Here is a 23,525-nt window from a genome sequence, read left to right on the forward strand (position 1 = left end):
TATGATAATAATGAAAGGCACCGCTGCACCGTGTAAATAAAATGGTATGAATGGGAATAATATTGTGGTGGTTATACACTACCTTACAATTACTGTAAGTCAACAGGCGCGGCGGTGAGACGTGATCTAGGTTCAACCATTTAAATACCACACGGCCCAGTCTCGTAGTTGTTGTTGTTTTAGTTTATAGGCGTTTTTCATACCTGGTGAAGTCTAGTCTTATTTCAAGTAGTTACAATAACGACATTACACTACAAATAACAACAGGCTTTCATTCGGTCCCTTTTCCATAATAAAATCTTATCAGTGACAAAGAGGAATGTCTGATAATAGTATAGGCCTATGCTACTGAAGTCCTTGCATTTGTCAATTGGCTGTGATTTTTTTTTTTTTTTTTTTTTTTTTAGATCATTTTTGCAATTGTAATTGATAATAAGTCTAATGAATAGGGCCCATGATTATTTTGGTAGCATCAGTCATGGGATACAAAGGATCTTGTATTTCTGGAAATGATCTTGATTACCTGGAAAGGGGCACTCACCTGAGATGAATAGAGGCACTTGTGAGAATGGAAAGGGGCACTTATTACAAAGGAAAAGGGGAACCTATTGAGAAGTGGGACTCATCAAGGATGAAAAGGGGCACTTATCAGAAGGGGAAGGGACAACTATTAGAAATAAAAAGGGGCACTTATCTAAGGTAAGAGGATGCACGTTTCCTTTTTAAAATGGGGCACTTTAGGGGTACTTGAAAAAGCGTGAGTGGGGGGGGGGGCGTTAACTAGTCTAGTCAAGACGTTTTACTGTTCACTTAGAATATACTCAAATTGCAATATCTCTTTGTAGCAGAAAAACTGTATGTGCGTGTGTGTGTGTGTGTGTGTGTGTGCGCGTGTGTGTGCGTGTGTGTTTGTGTGTGTGTTTGTGTGTGTATGCGTGTCTTGTGGTGCATGGTAGGGGGTAAAAGGGTATTTGGTTGGATGGGTTATTTGTTTAATGTTACAACTGATTTCATTTTTTTCATCAATCGTACAATCTATGTATTGAATCATGTCAACATGAAAAACAACTGTATTTCTAAGAATGATTTTTATTGTTTCGGAATCTATTTTTTAAAAAAAATTATTATATCACTATTATCATCAGCATCATCCTTTGTAATCATCAATGACAGTAGGGTATGTAGTAATAAGCCTAGTAGTAGTGATATCGTTCTGATCCTTAGTCGTCCTGAAGATCTTTTACAATACGTCATGTACACATGATTGATTGCTATACCAAAACTCTTAATTCGTTGATGAAATATTATCATGAGAAAAGAAGAAGGATTAGTTTTCAAGTTTTAAAATAGAGTACAATTTAAAAAGGACACAAGTGTAGGATATAATCATGACAGTAGAAAATATGTCATGAATTAATGACTTCAATTTGTATCTGGCTCGAGGTTTACTTGGGGATTTGATAAGTGAAGAACAACATTGGGTAAAATGCACCTATTTACATCATTGCATTATCTCTTATTCATTCTGTTTCTAATGTTTTCTGATTGTTTTCAAGACACTATCAGGTTTGTCGATTACAGTTCTATGTAGCTTGATGTTTCAGGGTAATTTCTTTTTGGAAAAGCAATCTAAACAACGATTGCTGAATTTTAGCGACAATCGTTCGCCATTGCTGCTCGTCAATATCAATATGACATGCAGCAGCAAATTGATATTTGAGAACTCGTGGCAATTTAGTTTAACAGTCTATTCCCCTCGATTGATTCTATTGTTCGGAATATTTGGCATTGAGAGAGAGAAGTTAATGGTCTTAAACGAAACGACGTTTTATTAGTATCCTTATTTGTCTATAAGTCTCTACCGAGCCATTTGAATATTTTTCTTTACAATAAACGACACCGTGAAACTAACTTGATAGCGTTACCTGGCAGTTGAAAGAAAACTGAATTTGAACCCGGGCAATACCCTCTCTCTTTCTCTCTCTTATGTTTAGCAAATCAATACTTTAGAACTCGTGATAAATTCATTTAACAGTTTGTTCCCCTCGGTTGATTTCATTGTTCGGATTATTTGGCGGGGAGAATGATGGAAGTGAATGTTCTCAAGCGTAAAGGTGTTTTTATTATAAATGCTATTTGAAAAAATTATTGAAAATATACGACGCCGTGGTACTACTTTCGAGGTCATGATTCGGGACTGAAGGTCTAATAAAGGTTTTCATTTTTATTTGATTTTTTAATCTCCGAATTCACAATAAAAACATGGTATATATATATATATATATATATATATATATACAGAACATTTACAACATAATATAAATAAACATTTAACAAACATAATATACAGTGTAAAAAGAAAAGAAGAAGACAAAATTAAATCGGAAAGACACCCATTTCAATCGAGCCAAAGAGACAAGACTGCTCTTGCATGGGGTTCAGGATGATTGTTATAATATTAAATATATATTCTGTAGTGAGGTACACGTGACTAAAAAAATTAAAAAAAAGAAAAGAATCTTGCAGAAATTGTCAAAGGAAAAAAAATATATATATATCCTTAGTCCAGCTTTTGATACCAGAGACGAAGGCAAATTGCCATTTTGAAAATAGATTAAGACTACATGGGAATTTTAGATTTGCGGGAGATTATTGAATTGAACAGCACCTCTGTAAGATAACGTACATTTACAATAATCTGGGTTTTGCTAACAATAAGTTTCCATGAGACCTAAGAGAATAGTTGTATTGACATTTTTATTGGAAGCAGACTTTGAAATACGGAGGAGCAAGGTCATTCAAAGCCTTATAAACCATAGTATTCGGATGACAGCAACGTCTAGTCGTCAAAGATTTCCAGCCTAAGCGAGCATGTAATTTCCTGATCGACACATGTATATAGGGATTTATTCCAAGTATGATTCGCCATGCCCTGTATTAATTAAGTTTCTGTAAAGAGTTGACATATTTAGTACAATATCACCATAGTCACAAATAGGAAGAAAAATGGCATTATACACATTTTTCATAATAGATAGATCAATAGTATGACGCAATCGAACGAATAAGCGTATGAGATTACTTATCCTAGAACACATGCCATCAATATGCAAATTCCACTTTAAACTAGGATCTAACAACATACGAAGATACTTCGTAGATTGTACATGTCATATATTTAGCCCATTTACATTCAAGTTCAGCTTGCTACATTCAGAAAACATTCTGTGTGAGCCAAATAACATGCTTACTGTTTTCTCAAATTGAGGCTCAGTTTGGAGTTACACAACTACTTAAATATTCTATTCAGTTCAAAATTTAACACGGACTTTATAGTTGGGACGTTTCTGTGAGAGAAATGAATTACTGTGTCATCAGCATATGTGAATAGATCATTTCTTTGTATGTTTAACAATATCATTAATATAAATTATAAACATAAGCGGGCCCGATATACATAATTGGGGAACCCTGTAATCTATATTCGACTATGATGATGTGGATGAGTTGAATTGGGTATCATGATAAACAATCAGATGATACACCAATCATAGATAGCTTGTTCAAAATAATATCAGGACCAACGGTGTAAAACGCTTTATGCAAGTCTATAAATACCGTGTCAGTGTACAGACCGTGGCCTATAGCAGTTACCAATCATCGGTTACTTTACCAGGGTGGTAATGGTCGACTGTTTTTTTTCTAAGAAGGCTTCGGACAAAATATTATTACATCTCAAATAATCAGCTAATTGTAATTGAACGAGTTTCTCGATGTTTTTGGATACCGAAGGTAGAATAGATATCGGTATGTAGTTATTTTGTGATTTGTTATCACCCGATTAATAAACCGGTATTACTTTAGATCTCTTCCATCTGGTGGGAAATACGTGTTCAGATAATGATCTGTTAAATATGAGTGTCAATGATGGTGAAATAGTAGGAATTGCCATTTTCAACATAATCATATAAATATTATCAACACCTATAGACCTATTACTATTCATCCCTAAGATTATTTTCTTAACATCATCCTCTGTAACAGGATTAAATTCAAAACATGAGTTAAAAGAGCTCTTCATTACCTTATCACCACGAATTGTATTCGAAGTTGGAATAGCAGAAGCTAGTTATGAGCCAACATTAGTAAATATGTCAACACACTATATTTTGGTATGATTATGATTTACAATTTGTAAGTTTAAATTGACGTTAAAATCAAGCTCTTGAGTACGTAAAAGGCACATTAATCTTGTCTTTCTCAGGTCGAAATTCCAGTTGATACCAGTTGAAACCAGTAAGGATTTCGAACTGGTATCTGCTGGTTTGAATTGGTCTCAACTGCTCACAACTGGTACCAGTTGATACCAGTTGATACAATTTGGAAACCAGTAGAAATACCAGTTGACATCTGAGACCAGTTTATATTACCAGTTGATTTACCAGTTGGAAACCAGTAGATGATTACCAGTTGATTTATCAGTTGAAAACCAATAGATGATTACCAGTTGATTTACCAGTTGAAAACCCGTAGATGCTTACCAGTTGATTTACCAGTTGAAAACCAATAGATGATTACCAGTTGATTTACCAGTTGGAAACCAGTAGATGCTTACCAGTTGATTTACCAGTTGAAAACCAATAGATGATTACCAGTTGATTTACCAGTTGAAAACCAATAGATGATTACCAGTTGATTTACCAGTTGAAAACCAATAGATGATTACCAGTTGATTTACCAGTTGAAAACCAGTAGATGCTTACCAGTTGAAAACCAGTAGATGATTACCAGTTGATTTACCTGTTGAAAATCAGTAGATGATTACCAGTTGATATACCAGTTGAAAACCAGTAGATTTACCAGTTGAAAAACCAGTTCAATGTTTCTAACGCATATTCATGATCATGCAAATATTGATTATTGACTATCACAATATCAGTTGATTACTGGTCTCAACTGGTAAATCAACTGGAAATTTCAACTGGTAAATCAACTGGTAAATCTAATGGTAAATCAACTGGATATATCAACTGGTCTAAGATGTAAACTGGTTTTTCAACTGGTTTGTCAACTGGTCCCAGTTAGCGTCGTTTCAATTTCCATATTAAAAACCAGTTGAATGTACTGGTTTCAACTGGTACCAGTTGACTACTGGTTTTAACTGGTACCAGTTGACCAGTTGCCTACTGGTTTCAACTGTTTTTTCGACCTGGGAATTATAAAGAGATCACTTTGGGGGCAGTGATATCAACGTTGGTCTTTGAAGCAGTGTCTGACAACCCCTTTAAAAGTGAATATTCTGCCACAGTGACCCTTTCGTAATGTACAGCAATAATACTTTATGGCAGAATTTGATCGAGAGGCTAAACTTTGCGGGATGAAATCCAGCTGAATTAGGGTCTTTATTTGAATAGCATGATTTGATCTGATATAGGCGATTAAGTATGATTGATTTAACTTGATTTGATTTGATTTTCTTATATGTATTTTTATTCATCATGGACTATAAAACAAAGGAAATGCATGTGCATTCATTTTTAGCATGTTTAGTATGATGGGCTTGACAGGTTGACTCTTGACAGACCAGTGGCACAAATCGTCATCCTCACTGCAGCGATTTATCCACAACCCAACGGATACTGGTCAAGCCTTTGAATTACCGAAACACGCTTGGACAAAGTTTAACCGTCTTCAAATTAAAGTGGTGTCGGCCGTTTTAAGGCCAATATGTTTAGATGGGGCCTGGTACAAAGTCCGTCTTGTGAGTGTGGTGCAGATGAGCAAACAGCTGACCACATCATCACAACCTGCCACCTGTTTAAACCCACCAAACGACATCCCTAGGCTGGTGATGGAAGTAGAAAAGACCACTAGGGAGTGGGCCAGTAGCCACTCCGAGTGCCTGCTTCACAGTACTTTAGAAATTTAACAGTTTTTGTTCTGGACATACGCAAAAAGAAGAGGAAGAAGAAGAAGAAGAAGAAGGTTGACTCTACTGATTATGATAGAAAACAATTCAAATGATGTTTAACCAAGTTCTCAATTGTTGGCCCAAAATGGAATATTCTAGTATTTCGATGAATGCTAGTACAAGTACACGTATATAGATAAATCACAATGAATATTGATTTCACATATTGTCACATTCGTCCAGTTTTAATAAATAACATACGGATGATTTCACACACAGACAAAACATTCATATACTAGTGATTTAAAATTACTGGTTGCAGTGGATGGGGGGAGAGGGGGAGGGGAGGGGGTTGCAGCCTCTTTGCCCTGCATTACTTTGAGATACTCTCAAGATGCTTGCAGGATAGTTTTGACGAACATGGCGCCTCTAAATATATATACAGATAAAAGCAAAGCTCATGAAACAGGTGCCCCAGGAAAGTTTACAGCATTTTTAGTACATCTCAACATTTGATCATCATCCATGGAGGGCATTTCTAATGACAACGCCAGTCTTAATTTCGGGGACATTCCATGAAATTTAGCTTTATAGAGGTATGCAATTGATGAAGGTGAGCGATCTTTTAAAACTGTTTGAATGTGGATGAATGATGTAATAATATAACGAACAATAATAGTGGGTTCTTGTATATACCTTTCATGTCTGGTGCAATGCCACACTTGGCGTATCTATGGTATCATCAATAACCACTGCAGTGCTCAAACATTAAACAAAAAATCTACTACAGTGTAGGTACCTATTCACCTCACCTGGGTTGAGTGACAAATGCAGAGTAATTTCTTGCCATATGTGATGCACAATGGATTCGAACCCCTTACTTTGTGGTACACAGTCCGGCAACATTTCCACTAGACCACATCACCTCACTTTCAATTGCTACCACATCAGTTCGAGATTAATCTAATCATGTTGAACTGTGAAACTGGGATCAGAGAGTTTTCTGAGGTATTCTTTACAAGCAATTTTCTTGAGATTGGGCTAAATTTTCATCAAATGATATAATTATTTCGTTAACGATATTTTCAGGGCATTCATATATGTCTCTATTAAACTTCCCGCTGGGCAATGTCAACGTGATGGTTACCAAAAAAATATTATCATTATTATATACATGTACAGCCCTAAGTGAATTCTTGGTCATTGGGGAGGACCAATACGTCACAACGTTGCCAATTTGTGTTTCACTGATTACAACTTTCAAAATTCATAACTGTCCAACTTTTAATATTGCTCAACCTCTCACTAGTTAGTTTAGCTTGTTATGTGCTGATTTTATTAATTCCAGCTTGTTAATAGGTTTAATAGACTTCCCCTTTGTTAAAGTGTCTATGCTTTGATGCTTTGGAAGGTTTTTACAAGGCTTCCTGATTATGGCATTGTCAACGTGGTGTTTACATGTCCATTATGACACCATAGTCGATGAGGCATATAACCCGAAGTGACTTCTATCATCACTGCTTACATGTTCCCGTGTGAAGGTTTACAGTCCCTAGCATATGCATTTGTAAGAGTATTCTAAACTCTCCATCAGAACTATGGTGACTTGTGAAAGGAAGGTTATTGAAGTAATGATAAGCTGTTTCTTGAACTCTTGCTTCACGTAGCTGGATTGGGAAAGGCCAGAACCCATAGAGATGGATCTCATTGCACATAGTAGCAGCTAGGTTAATCAGGTACAGACCTGTAATAGAATAAACAGATGAAACCTGTAAATATCTTGCTAAGTATATAAATATAGAGCCATACAACTCAATAGTATCGTTTACCCGCGGTCTCCACAGTAATATATACGTACTATCATTACACATATTCAATTTGGATAGTCAATATCAACAGTAGGTCTATCGATAGGCTTGAAGACAAAATAATATGTTGTAGAATTATGCTGAGAAAATACTTATCGTAAGAAAGGAAATAGTATAATGTGTGCTAAAAAGAGACCCCTAAAATCGGGGGGGGGGGGGGGGGGGGGGGGGGGGGGGAGGGGGACAAACGCCCCCTTCAAGATTATTTAAACACTTATGAAATATTTCACTAAATTGAAGATTAAATTAGAAAACTATATGACAATTTTTTCTTCACAGAAACCGTTATTTCCATTTATTGTATCTTTGTATATTATGCATTGGGCATTCTCGCCCTCTGTTGCTCTTTATTCTTTAAAAGTACTATACCCCACCCCCCCCCCCCCCGAGTATGATTAAATGTTGTCAGATGAAAATAATATTTAATTTTTATATAGCGCTTAATACAAATGTCTCTAAGCGCTTTACAAATATATTATTACCCCGGTCATTGGATTCAGTGCTTGCCCGCACACAACGTGTGCACAATCTCCACTCCCTGGGGAGCATTCCAGACAGGCGTTACATGACGCTCAAAAACTGTTTGACCAACAATGACTATAATGTTTAACAAGTACTATCATAATAGTGACGATGATGATGATTTTAATTATGAATCACTACTATGAAGTAATTATCGATGGTGAAAATTTACCTGTCGATGGCTTTTTCCTTAGACCACGCCTCTTCCAGAACTCCCATATACTGACGTAATGTGAAGGATTGGCAATCACGAGTTGAGAATCTATCCTATCACGATAGCTAATAGCTTTGAGACATGGTTCAACTAACTGTCTGGAGCCGAAGCATGGATACCATACCATGCTATCATACTGGTTCATGAAGCTGATGTAGGATTCTACCATACTCTCATTCACAAGTCCACCAAATCTAATAAGACAAGATCATACAGAGTCAAAGAAGATTATGCTTAACTCATTAAAACGCAACGTGAACATCAGATGATAGAAGAGCTGAGGGTACATATACAATGTATTTATAATTATGTAATGAAAGCAAAGAAATTTTTCGACACTCTTATGAATAATACATAATATGAGAAATGAATATGAGAGAGCCATGGTGCCTAGCTCTATCAAACTTTCACGTTGCTGTCTCCTTCCTTTTAATTTGTATGCAAAGGTAGAAAAATGTCTCCGCCAAAAATCAAAGCAGGTGGGGGGGGGGGGCGTTTCACAAAACTTGTCATCAGTGACAAATGACAGTTTTCTTGTTATAAGCTACTGAAATCCTTGCATCTGATTGGTTGTCAACAGATTTTTACTGGTTTTTGTCATTTGTCATTGAAAAAAAGGCTTTGTGAAACGGGTTCCAGGTCCCTGGCTTTGAACTTCATTGTGCATAGGGCATTTGAATGTAATTCTAGACGACATGTAGCTAGTAACGAAATATTAAACATGTTCACTAAGCTATTTAAACAAAATGTGTGTCGCCATAATTTAAATGTTTGAGAAGGTTATCTCATTACCCGGCGGTTATTTGATCATCGCGACATAGAACAAACCAAGAGAGTACGTGTACAGTACAACAAATCAGATATGTGACTTACTTTCTATCACAATGTTTTGTAACAACAGTAATTACAAGCTGTAATTAGTAGCAAAGAGTTGCGACTGTGATGATGACTGAAATTAAATTTTCATAATCATGTATTTATTTGTATCAATACTAAAATATATAATAATTATAGTGCTTATATAGCGCCTAACACTTGCTTTATCAGAAGTCTCTAAGCGCTCTACAAATAATGCAGCAGAATTACCCTGGCTTTAGCAGTGCAGCTGTTACGCGCGCTGTGTTTCGAGGAATAAATTCCTACCAGGTACCCATTTACTTCACCTCAGTATATTTGAACATGAACCATATAGCTTCGTTTAGTCTCATTTTACAACGCCCCCTATCGTCAGAGTCAGCAGCCTAACATGTTAGCCTATGGAATTTTACCCCCCAAAATCGTTAAAATTCATTTTTTGTTTAAACGAAAAGCACACCCGACGTACGTTATCACTAGCTCTTTCATTGGAACCCTCATATCCCATTGACTTTTGAAAGTTCACCCACCGTAATTTTTCAAAATAGGTTGCAAGCTCGCCATTGCCTATAAAACACATGTGAAACAAGTCGAACTTTGGACTCAGTTTGCCAAGCGATTTTAAGATTATAGGTCAAGCACACGAAGGATGAGAAGCATGAATTATCATAGATCACTTCTGCTTGGTTCGTTATGTCCATTTCATCCAACCCCCCACCGTCATTTTTCCATTTAGTGAAAGCAAACATTTTGCCGAGGTAAGCAAAAACATGAATATTCATGAACGGTCAGACAATACAGCCTTTTAGTACGTAACGTAAAGTGAATTGGAATGGGCGATGATGCGTCCAGGAGGTAGAGGTCAGTGCTTTGTGCTGGCAATGTTCCAGCGAGCGAAAATGAGACAACCAGAGCAATATGATGTTTAGGGTCCTACTTCAGATAAGAAATCATCTCTCCTACTCAACACGTATAGTTACATAATACCGAAACAACTTTCAGTCGAGATATGTCTGAAATCTTATAACAAATTAAGAACGCGTCATATGGATATGAATCAAACATGACTCGGTATATACCCTGCTGGAAAGAACACACTCAATTCACAGTGTGAATCACAGTGTGAAATCACAGTTCACACTGTGACCACAGTGTGAAACACAGTGTGATTCACACTGTGAATGAGTGTGTTATTTCCTTTTCCGGTTATCCACACTGTGAACCACAGTGTGAAACGAATCGAGCACAATGTGAAAACGCCCCAATTTAACATTGTGGAGCACACTGTGATTCACAGTGTGGAACACAGTGCGATTCACGCTGTGAATGAGTGTGAATGAGTGTGTTCTTTCCTTTTCTGGTTATCCACACTGTGAACCACAATGTGAAAACGCCCCAATTTAATATTGTGGAGCACACTGTGATTCACAGTGTGAAACACAGTGCGATTCACACTGTGAATGAGTGTGAATGAGTGTGTTCTTTCCAGCAGGGATATTATTTCAGTCTACAGTGTTTATGTATAAATTGAAAGACTGCACAGTTACAATATAATTATATATGTGCATATTCTTACAATCGTGACTTACTGTTTAAATAGTATACTAGGGTTGAAAGAAAGGAAGTCTGTTCGTTTCCCAGCATCCTTTATAAAAGCTTCCAAGGGTGCTCCATTACATCTAAGATAAAAAATAAAAACGACACAACTTAGCATAAGGATATGACAGACCAACATGACATTAATTGCTGACCAAAATAATATCACAATTATTCAACTTGAATTTGCGATGTAAAAGGTTATCATGCAACATATCAAGATATTTATGATTGGAATTACAAATTTTGAGAACCGTTCGCCTGACGGTTTTCATAACACTACACTCTATTGGGGAAAACGAGTATGGTAAAACCGGTCACTCAAAGATTTTTACTTTTTTGAGGCACTTCTTGATCATTTTGAAGCGCAATTTTTTTAGGGCTTCAATATTACACCATATCACAGACACTGATAACACTTAGGGCCGTGTATCTCATTGATCCCTTTAACGACAAATTCAACACCAAATGTCATTGACCATACACTAATTCGTTGACATGTACGCTTATAAATATCAAAAGGTAGTATTGATGATTGATCTACAAGGCTATATTAATTGATTACTGATATGCACTAACAGTCTATTGTCATAACTTAAATGAAAACAAAAATGTGTGTGTGGTATTAGAATATTCGAATGGTAAAGCTTGATTCTTATACCTGAATACGAAGTCCATGCCATCTATCTGTGAACCACAGGTACTTTTCTGCAATGATCCACTGTTTCCTATGATGGCACACTTCTCATAGCGTTTCCCTTTCAGTGGTGATTCCTAAACGCACAAAAAGAAGAAACAAATATAGTTCTTAGAAATTTAAAAATCAACTGCAAATTTGAGATATTTATTAATTGAAATAATGTTCGGTTATTTTCTTTTTCATGCCAGACAGCGAGGAAGTCATCCTACATATTAAATTCTTGAATTTAATTCAAATTCAAGTTTATGTGGGCGTGGTCTCCCCCACTCAGTGTTATTTAGGGTACGCATGTGCATGTTCCCAGCGACCCCCCCCCCCTTTTTCAGCAAAATTCCGGTGTGTAAAGTCAATACGGGTCGACCCTTTTCTTTTGTTATACGAGCCTTTTACAGCACCCCCCTTTTCAGCAAAAGTCCGGTGTGTAAAGTCAATACGGGTAAACCTTTTTTTTTTGTTACGAGCCGGAGAGTTTGGGAACACGCATGGTATCCCTCCGTTCACGAAGTGGGGGCGGGGGTCTTTCATACTTAATTTGTCATGGTCACATAACCCGAACATGTGAAATATTTCCTTGGAATTGCCCAATTGTATCCATTACGTATTTTTGGTACATTGGTCAATTATTTTACACTATATATATATATATATATATATAATCTCTAAATTGAAACATGGATTAACGAGAAAGGTTTAAAGTATTCAAACTCCAGGGGCCCGTTTCACAAAGCCTTTTTTCAATGACAAATGACAGAAATCAGTGACAAATCTGCTGATAACCAATCAGAAGCAAGGATTTCAGTAGCTTATAACAAAAACTGTAATTTGTCACTGATGACAAGTTTTGTGAAACGCCCCCCCCCCCCCCCCCCCCCCCCAGGATGGAAAGTAATGATCTTACCTTCGGCAATGTAGACATGAAATCCTTGGTAGCCACGAAATTTGTTTGCTTCCAGAATCTTTTAGTGACGTAGTAACATGGCATTTCTTGGTCAAGCTGGACATTGGTTTGGGTCAAGATGAGATCACGATCTGTACTGACATTGGTCTCTGCATTCAGCTCACGTCTAGATACAAACATGTAAGAGCACTTAGCTCCTTTATTAATTGTTCAACCTTAAATAAGAAAGACTAATTGAATACCCCGATGTATGGCAGAGAGACAGAGAGAGAGAGAGGGGGAAAGAGAGAGAGAGAGAGGGAGAGAGACAGAGAGAGAGAGGGGGGGGAAGGGGGTACAAATAGTCATGTTTCGGTTGATGTTAATTTGAGAAGAAGGCAATCAATTATATAATCAACCATGAGGGAAAGATGATTAGAAATATCCCCCCCCCCCAAAAAAAAAAAAAAAAAAAAAAAAAAAAAAACATAGATTATGTTTTAACTTATCACAAGATGGAAAGTACTCGATCATTTGCCCGGTTTTTTAATAAAAAAAAACAACAATAACTTAGTGTGTACAAAAATTCAGTGCACCAGCTGATCGATCATTCTCTAGAGTGGGGAGGGGGAAGGGGGGCTAACAAGTCCGCAAATTATGTGACAACAGAAGAGAGTTCTCAGAGTTTGTAGTGTGTGCCGCTTGTGACACCTAATTCTCTGACAAGCTGAACGAAAGAAAGAATAAAAAGAAAGAAAGTCACGAGCCCCTGATTGTGTAACGTGCCCCCTCCCCTGGATCAGCCAATGAAACATGTCCTCTAATGATGTTATAAAACAGAAATAAACCTACCTAAAATTATCAAGATGTTGTGGACTGGCCTTCCAATGGTGCTTTTGTAGCAGATTCGCATAGAGATAAATCCGCTCTGCATCACTGTTGTTGAAAAGCCATATTTGCTTTGTAAAATTCAAGGATCTACAAATCATCAAAAGAAAATGAACGATGAACATGAGGTTTTCAAGATATTTAGAAAATGAACGACGTTAGTTTTAACCTACTAGCACCTTCGTTAATATCATCACCAGCATAACCATAATTACCACAATCGCTATTGTCATCATCGCCACCATAACAATCATTATGATCGTCGTCATCGCCAACATCAACAATTACATCATGATCGTCGTCATCATGATCAGAAAATGTAGAACTAACTTTGACCTGAAAGTTCACAACTTGTTTTTATAAACATTACAGTAAATTATGTCCACTTATTTAGTTGCTGCCTGATTTGGTGAAGGGCGTTGGTTTATTTCCTTTAAGGGGCGGGGGGGGGGGGCTACTTAGAGATTATGTTCCTTTTAAAAAAGGAAACCCAATTTTCTCCCGCAAGGTCTCGTCAAATAAGCATTACTATATCCTGCATCAAAAATTTATTTTATTTAAAAAAAAATTTAGAACAAAAAAATGTCAATTTTTATCAAAAAAAAGATTAAAAATATTTTGTTTTCATTAAATTCAGATTTGAAGAAGAAACAAAATTCAATTAATTTTTTTTTTTTTTTTAAATCACATTTTTTTTCAACTCCCAAATAGTACTCCCAAAGTTCTGGTCATGTGACAAGCTCTCAACCAATCAAAAGCCAACAAATTTTTGATGCCTTCAAATATTCCATGCCTTCTATTCGAGGTCTTACTGGTTAAAACTATGGGCCTCGGTGACTGCAAAAGTATCATTTGCTTCGGGGCTGCGCCCCTCAGCAAATAGTACTATTGGAGTCACCTCTTGCTCATAGTTTTAACTAGAACCTCTCAAGACAGTGTATATTTGTATACTATATTTATTGTACTATAGAAAAAGGGATTGTTATCCCCTTTCATACATTGTGATGATAGAGACTGGAACCCTCAAGCTAAACAACTCGAAACAAGCAATGTAAATATTGATTTTGCCACATGGTTGGGTTCTATTTATATTTATCAATACAATGAATTCATTGACCCTCTGGTTTCGTTTTATTTGTATCCATCAATACCATTGCTTTGTCCATTTGGTCTAATTATGAACATTTAGCAGTGTCCTAGTATAGAGTTCCTTGGATTCACACACGTTGAAAGATGACTGAAGAAATAAGAACTACGACCAATCATTAAATTGATCTGTGTCTTAACCTTTCGTTTGTCTCTTTGCATTGGAATTACATAATGCATTACTTCTGTGCGAAAACTATATTTGACACCACTCACTTAAATTGTCCACAAGGTAGAGGAAAAATTTAACTTTAACATGAATAATACGAATTTATAATGACATAAACTTTTGTTTTGCCGTGTGCCTTAAAATATATTGTCTTATTTTTGTTTATTCGTCCGTTTTATGGTTTCTCCGAGAGATTAAGCGGGGGGGGGGGGGTAAAGGCAACAACCCCTAGTGTGCTGCATAATTACGTAAAACTGTACCATCTGCTTTGTTTATTACGTACTCGTCAACGTTTCCATGCATCCCCTGGAACAGAAAATGTGAAGTAATAGACGTGGGTGGAATTTTTCGCAGTCGCCTGGTGTATGAGATCGTCGATAACAGCAGATGATAGAGCATAATCGTAAACAGGACTGCGATGACGAAATGACGTGAATATTGACGACGTCGAAACGTAGTCGAAAGTCGGCACACTGAGTAAAAAAAAAATGGTTATAACATTAAAATGTTACCCTTGCCATTGTTATGTTACAGGGGAAATAAATTTAAAAAATGTAAAGCGTTCAGAAACGTAATATTAAGCGCTGTAAAAGTTTCACTGTTATTTTCAATGTTAATATGAAATATTTGTCATCATTCATAACCCAAGAAATAATGATGATCTAAATTGTGCACGATGTTCAACTATAACTTATAAGACTTTATTTATAAATTTCAGGTCATACAGTCATAATGATTTATTTTCAAGTATATACATTAGTATAATCTGTTATATTTTTGATTTTGAAAAGATGAATAAAATCTTCACTTCAATTCAGTTCATTAACAGCGGAGATGTTTGCTATACCGTGTGAGTCAAAAAAAAGTTTACACCTAGAAAATTGCTAATTATTTTAAAAATCATCTATGAACAGTAAAGTATTATACATCTTATGAAAGAGTGTTTTATCCCAAATCAGTTGGTATCATTTTTGTGTGGTATGTGTTCACGCTTGGATGAACATGAGGCATTGTTTGCGAGAGTAGTCCATTTAAACTTCACCCCACTTTAATTTGGACCCGAAAGTGGGGTGCAGTTTGAGAAGAAGCTCACTACAGAGCTAGAGAGAGAAAAGTCCCGAATCTGCAGTGTAAACAAACTTTGCCAGGACGCGCATATTTTTTTTACACAGCTGTTTAGCCATTTTCGCTAAAAAGTTCACAGAATTGCTCTGGTGAAAGAGTCTAAGTTGTCAGCGCACTATGTACAAGCACGTACACACAGGGAAGGGAAACTGATAGAAAGGGAAAAACAAAGATAGTGGAGAGGATATGGAGAAGGAAAAACAACGAAATACATAAGGAAAGAGAAGAGGATAAGTCAAAGGAAGAACACAGAAATACAATTGTTGAAGAGTTAAGAGGATCATATAGCTAGACTAAGAAAAACAGGGAAATACATAAAGAAGGAGAAAGGAAATCTATCGGATTTAAACAAAGGAATGACGAAAGAGAAAAGGATAGATTGTAGGAGAAAAAAAGAAATACATAAAACAAAAGAGAAGAGGTTAGAATGAAGGAGAACAAAAGAAATATATAACGAAGGAGAAAAAGGATAGATTAAAGGGGGGAAAAAGAAATACATGACAAAAGAGAAGAGGGTAGATTGAAGGAGAACACATAAATACATAATGAAAGAGAAGAGAGGATAGATTTAACCCGAAACAAATAACGAGTATGTGCACTGTGTAACACTGCTAAGGGATATGCTAGACTCTGTCTCTAGTCGTTTGCACAGTATATTTGACTGAAGTGGCTAAACAGGCTGTTGTGTAAAAAAAAAATATGCGCTGCCAGGACATCGCCAGCTCAACCTTGATAAGTACTGCTTGGAACTCGCTCCATGAAATTCTAGTCTTATTCACAGTCTGATATAGGTTCGGATTATGTCCATTCTTATACCTGGGAGTTGTCAGTTTCATCTCCCTTGCTTTTCCTTTATGTTCCTTTCATCATAACTGTCTAGTTTGGAATGCATGGACATAAGTAAATGTGATATAAATAATAATGCATTATACAAATAGTATAGGATATAATATACACTAGACTGCTCTGGGTTGCCTGTTCATGATTCATAGTGCATAAATATTAGGCTTGATAATTTTTAGAATGATGTATTAATAAGCAATTTTTTTATGCATAACCAACGCCTATAAATATGATTATGATGTCCTCGTTTCGTAGTATGTTATTAATTCAAAATCATGACGTGCGTCGAAAATATCTGAACCTCGAAATAATATCCGTTCCAGTGTTCAACTATTTTGAATCTAATATTTGTTTGATAACTATTCCGCAGTAAATTTGACAATTATCAAAATCTATACTATAGTCATATTTTTTCACAATTAATAACTCATGAACCTCACACTACAAGGATAGCATTCATCCAGATTCTCCAGCTTGCTAATTCGGATTCTCCAAGACTATCCCAATTAAAGCTTGGTTTATATACACAAAGATATCGGGGAAGAAAGTGGTCTGTAATACCAGACAAGCAAGTGGGGTATTTGGGGTCTGTGCTCACCGAAATTGAAATTCTCCATTTGAAACTCTGGTGTGTGTGTGTGTGTGTATTGGGTTTTTACAGACGTGTATCAATCAGATATGATTATTTACGTCTGGGACCGACCTTTAAACGTCACCATCCGAAAGACGTGACTCAGTTTCGAACCTGCGTCCTCGGCTGAATCAGTTTGTAACTTCCACTTTTTAGCTGGATTACAGGCGCACGCCACAACGCCTAGTTAATGTCAACGCCTAGGTAATGTCAACAAATACAGCCTTTGTTAAAGGCGTTATTCCACCTCCAAATTCTTTTATCTGCCGTTTCTATCTTTCCCTACATTATTCTTTAATGGCTCCTTCTTGTATCTTACTTAATTGTTTTCTACTTCATTCATCTTCCGTTTTTTCCATTTATCTTTACTATGTTCTGTATTTTCTTCTTTTCTTTCTTCCATTTCTGTATTTCCTTATGCTGTTCTTTATTTTCTCTGCCTTTCCTTATGTTTTAGTTATTATCAACTTTGTTCTATCTTCCGGCTAATGTTAGTCCTTATTTTTCTCCTCCTTCCAACACATATTTTTTGACTTTCCTAATATATATTTTTTTTAAACCTTCTTTTATCTTCCTTTTCCATCTTTCCTTTTTTTTTTTTTAAACATTCCTTCTATCTTCCATTTCCATTTTTCTTTAAAAATAATTACTTATTATCACCCATCTTTCCGTATGTTATCCTTTATTTCTTCCTTCCTTTATATTATTTTTCCGCATTATCATTTTTTTGTTTTTCTATAATTTCTATCTTTCCCTAAGTTATACTTTGTTTTAAACCTCCTTTCATCATTTTGTTATAACTTTCTTTATGTTATTCTTTACTTTTTGTATCTATCTTTCTCCCATTTTCACAATTAATAACTCATGAACTTCACACTAGTACAAGGATAACATTCATCCGCATTCTCCAGCTTGCTAATTCGGATGACCAGCATAAAGCTTGCTCTATATATACGCAAAGATATCGGGGAAGAAAGTGGTCTGTAATAACAGACAAGCAAGTGGGGTATTTTGGGGTCTGTGCTCACCGAAATTGAAATTCTCCATTTGAAACTCTGCCTTATTAAGTATATATCTCTATGGGTAATGTCAACAAATACAGCCTTTGTTAAAGGCGTTATTCCACCTCCAAATTCTTTTATCTGCCGTTTCTATCTTTCCCTCCATTATTCTTTAGTGGCTCCTTCTTGTATCTTCTTAATTGTTTTCTACTTCATTCATCTTCCGTTTTTTTCCATTTATCTTTACTATGTTCTGTATTTTCTTCTTTTCTTTCTTCCATTTCTGTATTTCCTTATGTTTTTAGTTATTATCAACTTTGTTCTATCTTCCGGCTAATGTTATTCCTTATTTTTCTCCTCCTTTCAACACATATTTTTTGACTTTCCTAATATATATTTTTGTTAAACTTTCTTTTATCTTCCTTTTCCATCTTTCCTTTTGTTATTTTTGTTTACATTCCTTCTATCTTCCATTTCCATTTTTCTTTAAAAATAATTACTTATTATCACCCATCTTTCCGTATGTTATCCTTTATTTCTTCCTTCCTTTATATTATTTTTCCGCATTATCATTTTTTTGTTTTTCTATCATTTCTATCTTTCCCTAAGTTATACTTTGTTTTAAACCTTCTATTTTCTTCCGTTTCCATCTTTCCTTATTTTATTTTTTGTTTTAAACCTCCTTTCATCATTTTGTTATAACTTTCTTTATGTTATTCTTTACTTTTTGTATCTATCTTTCTCCCATTTTCACAATTAATAACTCATGAACCTCACACTAGTACAAGGATAACATTCATCCGGATTCTCCAGCTTGCTAATTCGGATGACCAGCATAAAGCTTGCTCTATATATACGCAAAGATATCGGGGAAGAAAGTGGTCTGTAATACCAGACAAGCGTATTTGGGGTCTGTGCTCACCGAAATTGAAAGTCTGTCCTATAATCTCACATATTATTTCGTCTGTCATCCCTCTCGCCTCCAAATACCAACAAATAACACAATACACTGCAATTATTGTGGAATAGCCTGACAACGACTACTGGGAGCCGGTCGTTTATTTAGTATGAATGTTTCACAAACATTTCTTCTCGTTTCCTTCTCTGGAAACCGTTTCCTTCACTGGAAACCGGACCGATCATGGTCCAGGATAAAAAACCAGAGATAAAACTCAACGAGCATAAAAACTCTGGAAAACCTTATTCAAAAACAGTCATGTCTTAACATAACATGACACAACGCACTTTTATCGCAAATAAAAGTTGTTCCGTCGAAAGATCAAGCTAGAATGATTCAATTACATACTAATTGATGCCACGCCTTGGTCTCCGTGGCAGAAATAGCTCGGACACCTGTACGAGCTGCCTATGCAAATTACATTCCATCGGGGCACGGCCCCGGATCCAACATACTATGCATTCATTAACGATACAAACAACATTTGTCTGCTATACAGGCGCGGATCTACGGGGGGGGGTTTAGGGGGTTTAAACCCCCCCCCCCCCCCCTTGGGCGGCCCAGAAAAAAAAAAAAAAAAAAAGGGAAAAAAAAGAAAAAAAAAAAGAAAAAAAGAAAGAAAAAAGAACGCACGCTGGAGAGAAACCCTTTCAAGTGCAAATATTGTGAGAAGATATTCAACTCATCTGGTAACTTAACCAAACACATGATAACTCTGGATATAACTGTGTATTAAACTGTTACTTGATTTAAAAAGACGTTATCATGCACTGCTTTTTATGGTCTCCATTGTGTTAATAGATGCCAGGAAAACATCACTTACGGGGTTCAAATAAACACCCCCAAAAAAAATCGGCTCGCCGCTTCGCGGCTCGTGGACGATGCTCTGCATCGTCATTATTTTGGTCAAACCCCCCCCCCCCTTAGCAAAAAGCTAGATCCGCCCCTGCTATACAAACGTACCGCAGACAAATAATATTCTCCATTTGAAACTCTGGTAATGTCAACAAATACTTTTTGTTAAAGGCGTTATTCCACCTCAAAATTCTTTTATCTGCCGTTTCTATCTTTCCCTCCATTATTCTTTAGTGGCTCCTTCTTGTATCTTCTTAATTGTTTTCTACTTCATTCATCTTCCGTTTTTTCCATTTATCTTTACTATGTTCTGTATTTTCTTCTTTTCTTTTCTTCCATTTCTGTATTTCCTTATGCTGTTCTTTATTTTCTCTGTCTTTCCTTATATTTTTAGTTATCATCAACTTTGTTCTATCTTCCGGCTAATGTTATTTCTTATTTTTCTCCTCCTTTCAACCTCTCTTTTTTGACTTTCCTTATATATTTCTTTATTTTCAACCTTCTTTAATTTGTCTTCTGTTTCCATCTTTCCTTATGTATTCTTTTATTTAAACATTTTTTACCTTCCTTTTCTAATTTCCTTATGTTATTCTTTTTTTTCTTCTCTTCTTTCTATCTTCCATTTCCATTTTTCCTTTACATCATCCCTTATTCTCACCCATCTTTCCTTATGTTATCCTTTATTTCCTCCTTCCTTTATATTTTCTTTCCGTATTATTATTTTTTTTCCCTTCCATTTTCAACTTTCCAATGGCGTTATTCTTTGTTTTTAAACCTTCTTTTTTCTTCAATTTCCATCTTTCCTTATTATATCATACTCTCTTCTGTTTGTGTTTTCTCTCCCTCTCTCTCTACTGCTCTCTATCAACATAATTTCTCTTCACCTTCTTTTCCCCCTTTCTTATTTCCCATTTTCGTCATGAGAATGGTTTTTAAAAAAAATTGTAGGCCTATACCGTATTTATTTGCTGTTGGTAATTAAATCAGTGAACAGAAATCAAGTCCACACATGGTACCAATTGCTATTGTTACTGTTTCATAAGTTTCTCTATTAGTCATCCGATTGTATTCAAACAATAATAATGATAGTGAATGAATAACATGTACATTGCATCATGTAGCATTCCAATGCCAAGCGCATCAATGTCCTCTTCTTGCTGAAAACAATAACAAGTGAGACTTATAGACACACTGAATAAGTATAGGTGTAGGGTCTGCAATTAGAAGACTATGAATCTGGACTGAGTACAAATCAGTACACTGTAAAAAAGAATTTGTTCATTGGTAATTTTTACGTATTTTTTCCATGTAGAATTTACTTGAAAACATTAGTTTTGCCACTTACGCACTAAATTTAAGTCTTGCTAACTCAAACTTTCAATTTAGTAGAACATACGTGGAATATTTAAGTAAAATCAAATACATAAGAACTTTAAGTAATTTCAGCTTGTATTAATTTAGTAATTTTAACTCAAAATCAGAAATTATACGTATTACTCAAACAATTTATGTTGATTATTCTTATCTTTTTAAAGTAAGAACCGATGCAGTGCGTAATAGAAATATTTACATAATTTATGAATATTCATTAAGACCAAATTAAACTCTTTTTTAAATAAAACAATTCTTTTTTTGTGGTTGAATGAAAATTTATGTTCTGATTTGCATATCGTATGTAGAAGTGGTGGGTGACTCACGCTGTATATTAGCAATCATGATGTCATGACCACCTGAAGACATACAAGGTCCATGACGCCTACTGATCGCCATTTTTCTTCATTCTATAGATAAACCGTTTGGAGTATCACACTACATCATTCATAGGTCTAGAACGATATGACCCCAAAAGTACAAGAAACAACAATAGGATAACATTTTTATGATTTTTTGATGATTAATCCTTTCCTGAATAGCTCTTTGTTGTGATCTTCAGTCGTTAACCATGTCATTAAAATCATTTTATATTGGATATCATATCGATATAATGTATGAAACTATTTTTGTAATTAAACCAGATTTTAAAAAAAATGAATAGTGCGATATAGATATTGCCCTATTAAAAATTTATCCTCAATTAAGCTATGACATTCATCATATACTTTAATTTTCACAGACCGATGTTTGCGTCTCGAGAAAGTTTGTATTTTGTTGATAGGTATAGAGTTTAATGACTATACTTCTAACAAACAAAAATATCTTCGTTTCTCACTGAATCAGCTCTCTTACTTGATATTTTGGTTCTTAGAAGGAACTGCTAACAGCTAACACGTTGTTTAAACTATATAGCACTGTACGGTAATCATTGTAATACTCACTTCTTCAAATATCGATCTTGTCAAATATAATAATAAGAAGCAGTTGAGTAAAATAGCTTTTTTTGTGATCATCGGAAAATAAAAATAATGACAAACCTACCTTCTGCTGAAAGTCTTTGCCAGCACCATATATAGACAGTAAATGATTTCAGCGTTCTAGGCTTCTTAGAGCGCGATTCATGATCCAGCAACATTTCTCCAAACATATTTCAATTAGAAATTTACTTTCAGAGTAGAAATAAGATAAATGATGGCAGATATCCAGCGGAGAGAATGGAGTATACTGATGTCCCGATGCTTTTCTCTGTTCATACTGAGATAGTATAAAATATAGGTTGAAGGAACAATATAGAATGCTCTACGCAATGATAAGCATCAGGGCTATACACAGACAGAGTAGCTAAGAACTGAAGAATCGATCGCACATTTCTCCCTTTCTTTGTATACGTAGTAAAGTAAGTCGGAAGATGTATAGGTCCAGATCGAACTAGAATTGATTTTCTTCCGTAAAAGAGTTGAACAGCCGAGTTTATCCTTTTTGAACACAGCATCTGGATAGTATCATTTTGAATTATATCACACACGACTAGATCAATTTGGCTCGTTGGGCGAGTAATCACCGAATTCCTATGGGTCTAATAATGGGCTATTATTTTGTGGGAAGATAATTATATTTAGATATTTACTCTTCAGTATAAGGTAAACATTTCTGTGGTAGCTTTTATTCGACTGCGTTGTGTCTGGGCTGGGGGGGGGGGGGGGTCGGTGGAGCAAGCATAATGGGCATTGATGTGAATCCGCGACGACTATTATCAGAGTCGAACTTCCCAACGCGAATCCCAAAAATTCTTGATTCCCAAAGCGAATCCAAAAAATACTTGAATATATATTTTCTTTTCATCCATTAATTTTCCCCAACCTTGAGCCTACCTATCTAGGCCTTTAATCACAATTGTCTGTTTGCACTTTTCTTTGCTCATCTGCATCAAGATTCGGAAACGCATGGATATACGAACGAAACTTCGACATAATAAGTGTTAAACATTTCGTA

At 35.7% G+C, this 23,525-nt stretch overlaps 1 protein-coding gene across 1 annotated transcript; it reads right to left on the reverse strand.

Annotated features, from left to right (window-relative positions):
* Positions 1-6,124: 6,124 nt before the first annotated feature.
* On the reverse strand, positions 6,125-22,992 carry LOC115922233 (CMP-N-acetylneuraminate-poly-alpha-2,8-sialyltransferase-like). The gene is made up of 8 exons (XM_030980692.1): positions 22,575-22,992; positions 15,030-15,219; positions 13,396-13,521; positions 12,565-12,730; positions 11,628-11,740; positions 10,960-11,049; positions 8,474-8,709; positions 6,125-7,655 (listed from the first exon to the last, which is right to left on the reverse strand). The coding sequence occupies exons 1-8, from the start codon at positions 22,678-22,680 to the stop codon at positions 7,426-7,428; spliced, it is 1,257 nt and encodes a 418-aa protein (XP_030836552.1). The 5' UTR covers positions 22,681-22,992; the 3' UTR covers positions 6,125-7,425.
* Between the last annotated feature and the right edge of the window lie 533 nt (positions 22,993-23,525).

The sequence above is a fragment of the Strongylocentrotus purpuratus genome, unplaced genomic scaffold (genome assembly GCF_000002235.5).
Source record: "Strongylocentrotus purpuratus isolate Spur 01 unplaced genomic scaffold, Spur_5.0 spur5_contig_820, whole genome shotgun sequence".
NCBI lineage: Eukaryota > Metazoa > Echinodermata > Echinoidea > Camarodonta > Strongylocentrotidae > Strongylocentrotus > Strongylocentrotus purpuratus.

Bases quoted from the DNA above. Each gene is read 5' to 3' on its own strand.
- LOC115922233 (XM_030980692.1), bottom strand. From the start codon at position 22,680: ATGTTTGGAGAAATGTTGCTGGATCATGAATCGCGCTCTAAGAAGCCT. The intron at 15,220-22,574 runs GTAGGTTTGTCA...TTTTTTACTCAG, and splicing joins GCAAAGACTTTCAGCAGAAG to TGTGCCGACTTTCGACTACG. The intron at 12,731-13,395 runs GTAGGTTTATTT...GTTTGTATCTAG, and splicing joins CAACATCTTGATAATTTTAG to ACGTGAGCTGAATGCAGAGA.